We start from the raw sequence: 14,633 nt of genomic DNA on the forward strand, positions 1-14,633 counted from the left end.
ATAAAAATGCTGATGATTTAGGCAGGTTTATTTTGTATTTTGTTAATTATTTCAAGTACTTTTTCAGTTGATTCTCTAGGATTTTCTAAATATAACCATTTCATCTATGAGTAATAGTTTTGTTTCCTCATTGCCTATTCTAATTCCTTTAATTTCCTTGTCTTCTGTTATTGCTACAGCTAACATTTCTAGTACAATATTGAATAATAGAGGTGATAATGGGCATCCTTGCTTCACTTCTACTTGTATTGGGAAGGTTTCTAGCTTATCCCCATTACAGATAATGCTGACTGATGGTTTTAGGTAAATACTATTTATCATTTTAAGGGTAAGCTCCATTTATTCCTATGCTTTCTTGTTGTTGTTTTTTTAATAGGAAAGGGTATTGTATTTTGTCAAAGGCTTTTTCTGCATATATTGAGATAATCATATGATTTCCATTGGTTTTGTTATTGATATGGTCAATTATGCTGATAGTTTCCATAATATTGAACCAGCTCTGCGTTCCTGGTATAAATGCCACCTGGTCATAGTGTATGATCCTTGTGATATATTGCTATAATCTCCTTGCTAGTATTTTGTTTAAAATTTTTGTATCAATATTCATTAGGGAAATTGGTCTATAATTTTCTTTCTCTGTTTTGGGTATCATGATTTGGGTATCAGCACCATATTTGTGTAATAAAAAGAATTTGGTAGGACACCTTCTAACCCTATTTTCCCAAATAGTTTATGTAGTACTGGTATTAATTGTTCTTTAAATATTTGGTAGAATTTGCTTGCAAATCCATCTGGTCCTAGTGATTTTTTCTTAGGAAGTTCATTGATGACTTGTTCACTTTATTTTTCTAAGATTGGGTTATTTGAATATTTTATTTCTTCTGCAAATCTGGATAATTTATATTTCTGTAGCTATTCATCCATTTCTTTAGATTGTCAAATTATTGGCATATAATTGGGCAAAATAACTCCTAACAATTGTCTTAATTATTTCTTCATTGGTGGTGAATTCACCTCTTTCATTTTTTTATACTAGTAATTTGGTTTTCTTCTTTCCTTTTTTAAATCAAATTAACCAATGGTTTACCTATTTTACTGTGTTTTTTTCATAAAACCACCTTCTAGTTTCATTTATTAGTTTAATGAATTTCTTACTTTCAGTTTTGTTAATCTCTCCTTTGATTCTTAGGATTTCCAATTTAGTGTTGAATTGGGGATTTTTAATTTGTTATTTTTCTAGTAATTTTTTTCCTCTGTTTTATTGATATAAGCAATTAGAAATATACACTTTCCCCTAAGTACCACTTTGGCTGCATCCCATAAATTTTGGCATGTTGTCTCATTGTTGTCATTTTCTTTAACGAAATTATCAATTGTTGCTATGATTTGTTCTTCACCCACTTGTTTTTTAGGATTAGATTATTTAATTTCCAATTATTTTTAATCTCTTTCCATTATCCATTATTGAATGCAATTTTTATTGCATTATGATCTGAAAAGGACTCATTTAGTATTTCTGTTTTTGCATTTGGTTGTGAGGTTTTTATACATTGTCAATTTTTGTGTGCCACTTTAAAGAATTTTGACCAAATTTGGTCAAGACACGCCTTGTCTCTGAGCAGTTCTTTGAGGTACGTGACATAAGTGACATAGGTGATTTATTATTCTTATTATTCCCATTGCATAAATGAGGAAGATGAAGATAAATGTCTTGCCCAGGGCCACACATATAGTCATTGGCAAAGCTGAAATATGTATCCAAGTCTTCTTACTCCAAAACCACGGAAGGAACATTGTTTAGTTGAATGAGCTTAGGACTCAGAATCAGGAAAAGTGGATTAAATTCTGACACCAACTCCTGTGTCTTTGAGCAAATTATTTAAAAATAATAATTATAACCAACATGTATATAGCGTGTGGTATGTGCCAGGCACTAAGTGCTTTATAATTATTATCTCACTTGATTTTATCCTCACAACAACCCTGAGAGGTAGGCACTATAATTATGCTCATTTATGTATAACTAACAAGTGCTCTATGAATGTCAACTATGTTTATATTAGTTAACCTCTCTTGTTCTCAGGTTCCTCATCTGTAAAATGGGAATAATAATAGCACCTACCTCTCAAGGTTCTAGTGAAGATCAAATGTGATAATATTTAGAAAGCTCTTTGCCAACCTTAAAGTGCTATTTAAATGCTTGTATTATTACTACTTCTAATCAGGTAGACAAATGTTTCCTATTTAAATAATGGAGTGTTTGTTAATCTAAACTTTTGTTCATACTAATTAATACTGATTAACTTTTATGCAGCTTGTGGGCAGCTAGAGTTCCGGACTGAAAGACTCATCTTCCTGAGTTCAAATCTGGCTTCTGATATTTACTTGCTGTGTGACCCTGGGCAAGTCATTTAACCCTATTTACCTCAGTTTCCTTATTTGTAAAGATGAGCTAGAGAAGGAAATGGCAAACCATTCCAAGATTTTGCCAAGAAACTCCCAAGTGGGGTCATGGAGAGTCAGACATGACTAAAATGACTAACCAGTAATATCCAGCTTAGTTTACTTCATTGTTACAGAGCCACCTTATCACACAAAAGTGGGTTATGGAGGCAAATGTGTTATTACCTTTGCCATACTTCATTTTGATTCATTTTAACAAACATTTAGTCAGTGCTTACTATGTTTCTGTCACTGGGCATACAAAGGCTAAAATGAAGCAATCCCTGCCCTAAGATACAACATGAGCAAAGATAAGTAAATGTAAGATATATATGAAATAAATGCAAAATTATTTCTGAAGAGCAAGACCATTAACAACTGGAGGGAACAACAAAGATCTTTAAAGAAAATTGGGATTCGAAGAAGCAGAAGTGGGACCATGTTCTAGGCATGGGGGATAGGAGTCAAGAGATAGAATGCTATTTTAGGGGAACCATGAGTGTACCCATTTGCCTCAAACATGAAATGTGTGAGAAGGAATAATGTGAAATAAATCTGGAGATGCATATAGAAGCCAGATTGTATATTGCTGTGTTGTTATAAGAGTTTAGTGGAAAACAGAACATTAAAATAGATATGACTAATATTATAAAATAAATATGTTTAATATAGATGAATAAACTTATGTAAAATTAAAACATTGTATATAAACATATACACGCACACATGCTTCACCCTGAAAATATAGACTGCACCACTAAAATGAGATATCTTTGAAGGAAACATGTATACATATATATGCATGCACGTGTATATATATAAATAAATATAAGTACAAAATATGCAAAATATCTAAATATGTATATATAAATATACAGTACACATTTTAATTATATATAGGAAAAATAACACTGTCTAGATGTCATCTGTAAAGGTTATACAAGTCAGATTTGGAAAAGAATCACGGCCTATATATAAAGCAGATCTGTATGTAATTAAAATAAGATATTAGTATTTTCTTGAAATCTTCAATTATAACATATACAATATGTTTTGGAGAAGCATTATAAGCCTGTGAGAATTATATAGCATTATAGAATTCATATCCCAACAACAAAATAAGCATATGCTATCACATCAGGTGTTTTTGTCTTCACACCTTTATTTTTTCTCATAGTGTCATCTTTAGGGGTTGGAAATTATTACTGTCTCTTCTTTGGTTAGCCATTACAGATTTTTTTATCCTTAAAGAAAATTTGCCTATTTTGTTAGCAGGCTAATATAAAGGAGAATACTGCATTTCCTTTTTTAAAAAAATACTTGGAAGAATAACCTTTCTTTGTAAGTTTTCTAGGTCTTATGGATTTTTTTTTCATAAATGAAGGGGTGAAGGTAATGTTATGAAGAAAGATGGAGATGTTATAAGACTCTTTCAATCTAAGCCAAAGATGAAGATGTTATGAGACTCTTTGATTCTAAGCCAATGTTTTAATAGTGTTATTCACATGGAAGTTGATGCACTTGTATTTATTTGGTTGCAGTAAAAGGGAAAAAATGGGGCAGCTAGGTGGCACAGTGGATAGAGCACTGGCCCTGGATTCAGGAGAACCCAAGTTTAAATCTGGCCTCAGACACTCACTAGTTGTGTGACCCTGGGCAAGTCACTTAACCCCATTGCCTAGCAAAAAAAAAAAAAGGGAAAAATATACTGGATATGTTGGTTACAAAAGACACAGATCTGTGCAGCCAAGTAGTCCCCTACTGCGGTAGCTAAGTGGTGCTGTGAATCTTGAGTTCAAATGTGGACTCATATGCTTCCTAGCTGTGTGATCTTGGGCAAGCCACTTAACTGCTATCTGCCTCAGTTTCCTCAACTGTAAAATGGGGATCATAATAGCCCCTATCTCTCAGGGTTGTTGTGAAGTTAGAATGAGATGATATTTGTAAAGCATTTAGCACAGGGCCTAGGACATAGTAAGAACTTAATAAATACCTATTTCTTCTCTCCCAAGAAATTTTTAATGTGTTATTAAATGCTATGATGTGGAGGGCAAAGGACTTCCTTTAGGGTCAGAAAAACTCAGGTTCAAGACTTGCTTCTGACAAATGCTAGCTATAAAAACAAGGACAAACCATTTAACCTCACATTTCTTCTCAGTAACTCCTGAGAATTGAAAGTTTGAGAGCATTTACTATCTACATTGGTGAAGAGAGTTTCCACACATTGGAAGTTCCACATTCCAATAACATCTCTGGTCTAGACCATCTGCCCCCCAAAAAATCCTTATAGGAAATATATTTTACTATCATTGAGCACTGATTATGCTTTATCCTCTATCTAGATTTTTCTCATTTTGTATAAAAAGAACAATTTGAAATAAACAGTTTTTATTTGAGGACAAGATTAACTTCTGCTGATGGTGTCTTTCTTTACTCAGCAGGATATAAGTTATATGTTTAACATGGCATAGATAATCCAAATGAACCCATCGCTGATGGGATACTATGTCCATCATTAATTCGTATTTATTGAGATCTCCTTGAGTGCATGTCATTGTGTCTTACAAAAAGACTTAACTGTTCATGAGCTGCTTTCCACAGAAGAGACATTTGTTTATTCCATTTTTAGATTTATTCCTTTTTAACTCCAATAAAGTCCTTACTCTTTTACTTATAAATATGACCTTTTATGTGTTATAGACCCCTTTGGTAGTCTAGTAAAGCCTATGAATCCCTTCAGAATAATATTTTAAATGCATAAAATATTAGGTTTATAGGCGTGTTTGTGTGTGTGTGTGTGTGTGTGTGTGTGTGTGTGTGTGTGTGTCTCTAACCGGGATCCATAAACTTAAATATATATATTTATATCTATCTATCTATCTATCTATCTATCTATATGTATATGTATAAATATATGAACTTATATATATTTAATATATATAAACATATATTTAGATTTAAATTTATTAATTATCATTTCATTATTAATTAATTAATAAACATGTTAAATACATAAGTTCATATATTCATATAGATTATATATTTTTAAGTTCACGTATCTCAGGTTAAGAACACTTGCTCTAGAAGAAGGGCAGAGAAAAGAATTAAGGAAATATTACACTTTTTTCCCCTCCTCCAATCACAAGTTACAAAGGCAAAGCAACCAGGACAATTCTGTTCAGACAAACAAAAGTAGCATAACTTCTTTAAATCATATAGGCAGAAAATGAAAGGAAAAAAAGAGATAAGCTGTGATTGCATTTATGTACTTACTTGTGCTCCTCATTTAAACTGAATGTACCTGCACTTGGAAACAAAGGTTCTAAGTTTAATGAGTCCAGTGAGATGAAAACACTATTTAGAAGAGCAAGTTCATTGTGTTTCCTGCTGTTTGTTACTTGAACACTAGGGGGCAGCACTAAAATATTCTATTATTGTTTGTTATTGATTATGCACATACTGTATACTAAGTGCCAGGTTTTATTGTTTCAGAGTATTGAATGTCCCATTGATCTCAGTGGGTAAAGATGTATGTAGAGGAAGACAGGCATTTCTAGACCATTGTTTCTGCTTTAGTCAGAGGATGCTTTGAAAGACTCAGAAACGTTTTCCCATCCTGTATTTGCTACAGAATCGCACATTAACTTAAAGCAGTATAATTTTTAGCAGCTGCAGACTTTGGAGTTGGTAGAAATTTTTTTTCACATAATTCTATTTTCTTTTCTGACCCTGTTTCCTAGGCACTTTGGAAAGACATGAAACAGGAGAGAGAGCAAAAGTGATTCTTAATTGTTGTGAAGATTCACAGCTTTTTAAGCCTGAGCCTTTACTTGCAGTCGCTTCAGAAGCACACAAGCACAAACATGCAGATTACAGATCCTCCAGTTCCTCCCAACTTGGCACCTTGTCTTATCCTATTCCTCATGCCGAATCTTCACCTAAGGTAAGTCAAAGCCAGATTGTTATCTCACAAGGCCAGTCAATAACAGAAGTTAAAAAAAAAAGTAAAGTGATAATAAAACTGATTTGAAATATTGACACATTTCCAGCAGAATTCAAAGACTTGACCATTCCCTACATTTCATCACTTCTGCCTAGGTATTTATGGATAATATCTTCCTACATTTGACAATGGCATATAGTGCACAGTTTCTGAAAAATGAAGTTTTCTTTTCCTGTTCACGATGACTGAGCCAGTTTATTGTGAATTCTGTGCGATAGACAATTTGAATACTCCTTAGTCTGGAGAAGGATAAATGTCTAAGTTCCTCAATTTGGCTCTTGTCATCTTTCAGCAGAGCGTTTGTATTTGTTTCTAAATGTGAATATTTAAAAACTATAAAAGAAAAAATATAGACTAAGGGGTGTCAAATGTATCTCTGTTCTTTGGTATATTCAGCATTGATGGGTTAAAATTTGGTTCCTATATATTAGCAATATACACACACACATACACATATACATACCCACATATACATACATACATACATACATACACACATATTCCTAACATTTGTTTATATCAGCACAGAGGGTAGTCAAGCTACTAAGCAGTAATTTTCTCTGTAAGGATTACTCTTACTTCTAAATAATTACCTGTAGAGTGAATTAAATAACAGCTCAGTTAAGTTGCCTTGAGATACTAGATTTACTTAATTTTGCTTGCTCCACACCTTCCAAAAAAAAATCTACAAAAGAAAGAGAGAAAAAACAAATATCACAACAAGCCAACTCCAAGAAGATATACAAGAAAATGGCAACAACTGTTGAATTTAATGTTGACTTTTTCCACAGCAATGTGGAAATGGACAAGCAAGGAGCATAGATAGCCAACCACTTATTAATCTGAATTTTACTTTACAAACAAATGCTATGTACCAATGTATTAATATTATATCTGTTTTTGATGATATTCTAGTTCTTTTGTATATTTTATATGCAAAACATCACTTTGAGATAGAAGAAATAAGTCTTTTTTAATTTTTAAAATTTATTTTTTTTTTAACTTTTAGGCAATTGGGGTTAAGTGACTTGCCCAGAGTCACACAGCTAGTAAGTGTTAAGTGTTTGGTCTGAGGCCAGATTTGAACTCAGGTACTCCTGACTTCAGGGCCAGTGCTCTATCCACTGCAGCACCTAGCTTCCCCCTAAGAAATAAGTCTTAAGTCTAAGATGTTACCTTTTAATGCAGGTAGGTCAATTAAAATTCTTAGTCTCCTTTCTCTTTTTGCCATAGGAGTGATGTGTTTCTCCTATATTCAGCAGTATGGTGGAATAGGAGCAATTCTTGCATATTTCATTAGAAAGGGCATGGTATTTTGAGTAAGAAAGCCTAGGTTCCAATTCTATCTCTGTCACTTATTACTTTCCTGACCCTGAGCAAATCATTAAACCTCTCTAGGCCTCAGTTTTCTCATCTATAAAACGAGTTATACCAGATGACCTCTACAATCCTTTCTATCTCTGTTTCTATGATCTTCTGTTCTTATGAACACTTAGATGAATAGAAAGTAAGAAGAGTTTTGCAAATAATTTATCAGTGGATCAGTCTCATGCCAGGAAGTAGAGGGTCAGTTATCACCCCATGTCCTAGGAAGTTCACCTTGGCTTAGGTCTTCCTTCCTTCCTTCTTCCTTTCTTCCTTCCTAGGAATGAGATTCAAATCCCACCTCTAACACTGTGTGACCTGAGGCAAATCATTTAACTCCACTGGGCCTCAGGTTCCTCAACTATAAAATGAGACAGTGACATTAGATAGCCTCTGAAGTCCCTTCAAAGTCTAGATCTATTATCATTTAAACCTTCAAATATTTGAAATGTAAAAATATTATGGATTTTATTATCCCTTGCTTTATCACAGCTAATAAAAACATATGTCATATATTTCATATGAGCTTTCCTTCAGTTTTTCTAAGCTACAGAATAGTGGAGGCACCATCTTGGTTTCTTTAACTCCTTCTATCCTGGAACCTTCTTTCTTATCTGCAGTCGTTGTACCTAACAAGTACTGGATAAAACTAACTTTCCTTCATCTGAGTAGAGAGGAGATTGGAAATCCAAAGATGCCCTGTTCGCTTAACTCTTTTATGTTATTAACTGAAAACTCTTAAGATTTAAATATCAGAATTCTTCAATTTGAATTATCAGGGATCATATTGCTATTTTTTTCTCTATGAATTTTGGAAAATTAGAGACATACCTGAGTTTGCTTGAAACAAGGAATGCATAGGTAGATACAGTTTCTTTCATTAGTATTGAATGACCAGAAAGGGATTTGGGATTCTGTTCATTTTATTTTTTTATTTAATTTTTTTGTTGCATACTAATTTCCAAACTATCTCCCTCCCTCCCCACTCTGCAGAGAAGGCCACCTACACACACACACACACACACACACACACACACACACACCCTTACTATACATACTTCTATTTATCAGTTCTTTCTCTAGAGGTGGATAGCTTCTTCCTTCATAGGTCCTTTATAGTTGATGTGACTATAATATTCAAAATAACTTAGTCATTCACATTTGTTCTTTGAACAATATCACTATTACTATATACAACGTTCTCTTGGTTCTGCTTGTTTCACTCTTCATTATTTCATGCAATTCTTTCCATGTTTTTCTAAAATTAAATAGCCCATTCCTTATAGCACAGTAGTATTCCATCACACCCATTTACCATAATTTGTTTAGCCATTCCCCAACTGATAGGCATTCCCTCAATTTCCAGTTCTTTGCCACCACAAAGAGAATTTTAGAGCATATTCGCTCTTTGTCTTTTCCCCTGATCACCTTGGGAAACAGATCTGATAATGGTATTTCTGGATCAAAGGATATACCTAGTTTTATAACGCTTTGGATATAATTCCAGATAGCTCTTCAAAATGATTGAATAAGTTCAAAGTTCTACCAACAGTGTTTTATTAGAGTCCCAGTTTTTTCACATCCCCTTAACATTTATCATTTTCCCCTTCTGTCATTTGAGCCAATCTGAGATGATATCTCAAAGTTGTTTTAATTTACATCTCTCTAATCAATAATAATTTTGCAGTTTTGATTTCTTCATTGAAAAACTGCCTATTCAAATCCTTTGACAATTTTTCATTTGGGGAAGATGCTGTTCATTTTAAAGATATGAAAAGAGAGGCCTACTCAAGCTCACAAAAGCAATGTGTTCATGATAGGGCTTCTGGAAACAGTGTATCAGGAAACCATTTGAGGATTGTAGTGGGCTACTGACTAAACATAATTTAGCACTATGGTGGACAGTATAGGTAGGAGGGCCTCCCACAGATCATGTGACGTTCTCCTCCCTCTTTAGTTTACATTATTTGGCCTTCATTAAAATACCATATTCACTTTTTCCGCATCAAATATGAAATGACCCTGGAGAAGACTTAGAACAGAGGATCAAATAGCATGAGCAAATTGTTAAGTAGGTTATATGAAAAAAAGCTAAAGAATGGATTTTATAAACCCAGAAGGGAACAAAAAAAGCAAAAACTTTGAGAGTAAGGAAAAATTACTTATTCATCAAAAATATATAATATAAATATATATATATATTATATATCTATATTAGAAAAGGAAAGTTGCTTTTCTCTTTTTCTATTGAGGAAGGTAATTCTTATTTATTGAGCATTTTATACTTAAAGAACATATCTTAGAATAACTTCAGGATATTATGGAAGTATTACTATTACATTTTATAGATGAGGGAACTGAGGTTTGAAAAAGTTGTTACTTTGCCATAGTTACAGAATTAGTAAGTGGATGAGTAGTTTTGTGTTTGTTCCATTGACAACCTGTCCCACAACATGTGGCAGAACAAAAATAAAATAACAAAATAGAAGAACAAAAGGAGGAAATGAGTTTAGAAATCAGCAATCTTTTTTTTTTTTTTTGCTCAGATCATGGCTGAAACATTTACAACTGAATTTCCTGGGAGGCACAAAATATTTTGGTTTTAAAAGAATTTCTCTAGATTTCTTCTCTACACAGTGAAGAATAAAATAACCATTTTGCAAAAAAAAAAAGTCACCCCATCTGGGGGGTCCTTCCAATGACCTTTTAAAAGTCATTTTCTTTTGGGACTTGTGCTCCCCTAATACTATCTCAGATTCTTGATAGCATATGGGGGCCAGAAGGAGGTAATTGTTGTCCAATCACTTTCATCTGTGCTTGAAGAATTTTTTTCCCCTCATGCTTTCATTCAATCATGTGACAGTTGTCATAGAATGAACATTGAACTTATTAGCTATGCAATATTTGGCAAGCCACAGCCCCTATTTTTTCCCCCTCCAATCAATAAAATGAGAATGGTATTTTCCTTACATAGAGAGGCAGCATGAGGTAGTGAATCACACAAAGACTTATAATCAGGAAGTCTTGAGTTCTAATCTCACCTCAGACACTGCCATGTGACTCTCTAGGAAAGTCATATAACCTTTTCAAAACGCTTTTTTCTCATTTCTAAAATGAAAAAAGTGATAATCCCTTCCCTATAAGGTTGTGTGAAGATGAAAGATAAGGTAATCTATATGAAATACTTTATAAATCTTAAAGTGCTTTGTAAATATGAACTTCAACCATAACTAATTCTACCTGATAGTATTATTATAATCAAGTGAGTTTAATATATGTAAAATACTTGATAACTATAAATTAGCTAATGTTATTACTATTGCTTGTTTGCTTTTCTTTGTATCCTTAGTACTTAGCACAGTGCCTGGCCTCTGGTAGGTGCCTAATAGATGCTAGCTCACTGCCTGACTGACTTAGTGACTTTATGAAAATTAAGCAGCGAAGTCCTTTGAGCACTTAATTTGTGTTGAATGTTGCATTACGTGTTGTGGATGGTTATAAAAGAATCAGAATATCTAGTGTTCCCTGACCTTCCAGAGTTTATGGCCTAGTTCTTCAAGTAAGCCCTACTCAGCTGACCTAGAAAAATGAGAATTTAAGAACACCTTGAAAGACAAAGTTGTGTTAATTGATGCCACATATTTTTTTAAATGCAGAAGACAAAGCAAATAGAGTTAGATGAAAATGTTTTCATTTCAAAATAAAATTATGATATCTACTTATTTTTATTTAAAGTATATTTGCACTAAGATAAAGTATAAAAAATTAGAGTAATTTTTAAATTAATTTTTAAAATAAATTTTTATTGATATTTTCTTTTTCTTTCATCACATGTAAGCCTTTGTGTCCTCTCAAAAAGCAGTCTCATGTGACAAATGGTATATTTTGGAGAGGAAAAAAGTACAATCAATCGACACATTGAATAAGTCTGAAAACCTGTGCAATGCATGATACGTGTAGACCTCCCACTTCCATGAAGAGGTTGATTGAGGGTATCCTCTCAAATCTCTTTATTCCAAATTCTGTGTAATCTTTATAATTTTGTTACTCTGTGTGTGTGTGTGTGTATACATGCTTACATACATACATACATACATACATACATACATACATACATATATATGTATATACACATATATCTATATCTATCTATATGCTTTTATTTTTAACAGCAAATATAATTTGAGGACAATGGCAACTTGTCACTTTCCCCCAAGATTCTATTCCCTCTTCAAAAACAGCCATAGTATCCATAATTTCTGTGGAAAGGGCTACTAGGGTGTGAGTCACACTCATTACAGAATTGCTGAGGTTTGGTTATATTATGATATTCATTCTAATATTGAAAACTCTGTCTTAAAGGAAACTTCTTGAGTTCTTGAATTGCCTCACATATGATGAAATGCAAAAAAAAAAATCACATTCTAAGAGTGGATATGAACCTGAGTCCATGAGGCAAGGCACAGTGCTTCACTGAAAATTTTGTCTCTCACTATGGCCTTACCCTAAGGCTCTGTACACATTAAGTGCTCCACAAATTTTTTGATGAATGCATGATTATCAGTGCTTCCAGGGCCACTTCCAGTGTCATTGTGCTTTGTCCACAAGTTCCCATCTTCTTTCACTTCCTGTTTAAGATTATGGCTCAAATTTTTGGATCAACTTGGACTTGTCTTCTGCTTTGGTACACTTTTGGAGAAAAACTCATGTGTATACACTGGATGCTCCAAAAGTCTTAACAGTAGCATTACACCTTAATAGTTTTAAACTGCCCTAAGACTTTTGAGATCCTTTATATAGCTTTTATTCAGAATGAAGTAACATGTCATCATTTTCTGAGATATATATATGTATATGTATATATATTTAAAAGAGGGGGACTTTATTTAGTATGCATATATCATATAATGCATTCAATGCATATGTATCTATATGTGTACATAGACTACATACATGCACACAACACGTACATATGCACATGTATATATGTTTGTTTCTGAAAGGAAAAGGTATAGATCTATCTGTCTGTCTATCTTTATCTATATCTATTCCTATGAGTAAGGGATGCATTTGAATTTAGATTGAGTTTTGCAAAGATAACTTGTACTTATCATTGACCTTTAACTGACCTGAGTGTGAGGTCTAAAGTTCTTTTTGGTGCCATTTGCTGAAAAGTCTTATTAAAGCATTATCCTGCTGAGCATCTTGCAAAGCAGATGGTGCACTAGTAGGCTACTGACACAGAAGCTAATCTTACTATTACCTTATCAACAAGAAAAATGTAGTTATAACTGTGTGCATATATCAAGAGATTTTAGAATAGGAAAAAATAGGCAAAAAGATACTGTAACCATGAGGTCTCAGTTTTTCATGTAAGGATTGGACATTGAGAAAAAGGAAATTTTGATTTTTACTGTAGCAACAGATGTTTAATGTTGTAGAAAAAATTTGTTTTTTATTTGTTATACTGGAACATTCATTTTACTGTAGACACAATGGAGTCAACAATAATGAAATGTAATTTGTTTTTAAATCATTCATTAAAACATGGCAGTGTTTTATTTCTTAGGATAATGCCTCTTTTAAACATTTTTTGAGGTAGACAGCAGTCATTTTTGTTCATTTCCTTTTTTTTTAACTTGAAATATTAGAAATGTGGTTTTCTAGAATGGGAGTTTTAATGAGCCAATTTTATGTGCTTTATCCCCAAAACAACTCTACATGTGGTATAATGTTTGAACTGATAGAAATTATGGTACTTAGAGGAGATAAAAATGACCACAAGGGTTTTCATATAGGTTTTTTTTAGGCATTTGAAAATATAAAATAGCCTATATATTTAAGTTCAATTATGTTGATTCTCTAACCTAATATGTTATTAACAGTATCATTCCTGCTGGCATTTCCAAATATAGGAATAAACATTACAAATTGCTGATTAAAAGGGATTAATGGTCTTCCAAGTTTTATAGCAGTTTGGGGCCACACCTAAGTATATAATTTCACCAGATACATTTTAAGTGAAAAGTCATTTGCTTGGATAATTGTCATGCATATCCAATTAGTTATTTTTGTTTGTTGGAATAGTTTCCTAGTGACAAATGCCACCCTCTACTTCTTGTGGAAAAATACACGAACATTCTTTTAACCTCTTTCTTATTTCAAAGGATCAAGAAAATAATGAAAAGCAGATTGCAGCTTTGTTTCTGAGGCAAGCTCATAGGTCTCAGAGGTAGTGTCAAAAGTCGGGTGTTTTAATGCAACGTTACGTGACCAAAACGTCTGCCTATCACAGGGAAACAAGCTTGAATATCCTAGCAGGACTTCAAAGACTTTCTTGTATCCAAACATTTGTGGCCATGTAAATCAGAAGTCCAAAAGGAGAATGCTCGTATTTCATGGTGCTCGACTGTTTTAATTCTTTCATTGTGTTGCACGTGCCAGTGGGGAGTGCCAGTAACAGAAGGGCACTGTTCTGACTCGTGTGACAAATGTAGTTAACACAAAGATCCATATTAATGTTGTCAAGTTCCCTTGATGTATTTAAACAGATTTTAATTATTTTCAGCGTCAAAAGGCCTGAAATATATAGCTTAATAGTTCCTCAAAGAAAGCTTACTTAATGTGTGAATGTAAAACCTCTCATAAAAATGAAACTTTTATATTGGCCTTAGTCATTGACATAGGTTATTCATCAAGTCAGCAATTTGTGTGGCAAAGTGCCATTTGAATAGTGTATTGTTAGAATACTTATGGTACACTTGACAAGGGCTCTTGCTGTAAATAGTGCAATTTGACTCCAGCTGTTAAAGAGTGGCTTTGA

The 14,633-nt window shown here is 33.2% G+C and overlaps 1 protein-coding gene across 1 annotated transcript in view; it reads left to right on the forward strand.

Moving 5' to 3' along the window:
* The window catches only part of WDR72 (WD repeat domain 72), a 302,460-nt gene that overhangs the window by 108,696 nt on the left and 179,131 nt on the right, over window positions 1-14,633 (forward strand). The window contains 1 exon segment of the mRNA XM_078151250.1: window positions 6,183-6,385. Coding sequence (XP_078007376.1) covers window positions 6,183-6,385 — 203 coding nt within the window.

Source organism: Phascolarctos cinereus, unplaced genomic scaffold, assembly GCF_003287225.1.
Source record: "Phascolarctos cinereus isolate Bilbo 61053 unplaced genomic scaffold, phaCin_HiC Scaffold_3;HRSCAF=262, whole genome shotgun sequence".
NCBI classification, from domain to species: Eukaryota; Metazoa; Chordata; class Mammalia; order Diprotodontia; family Phascolarctidae; genus Phascolarctos; species Phascolarctos cinereus.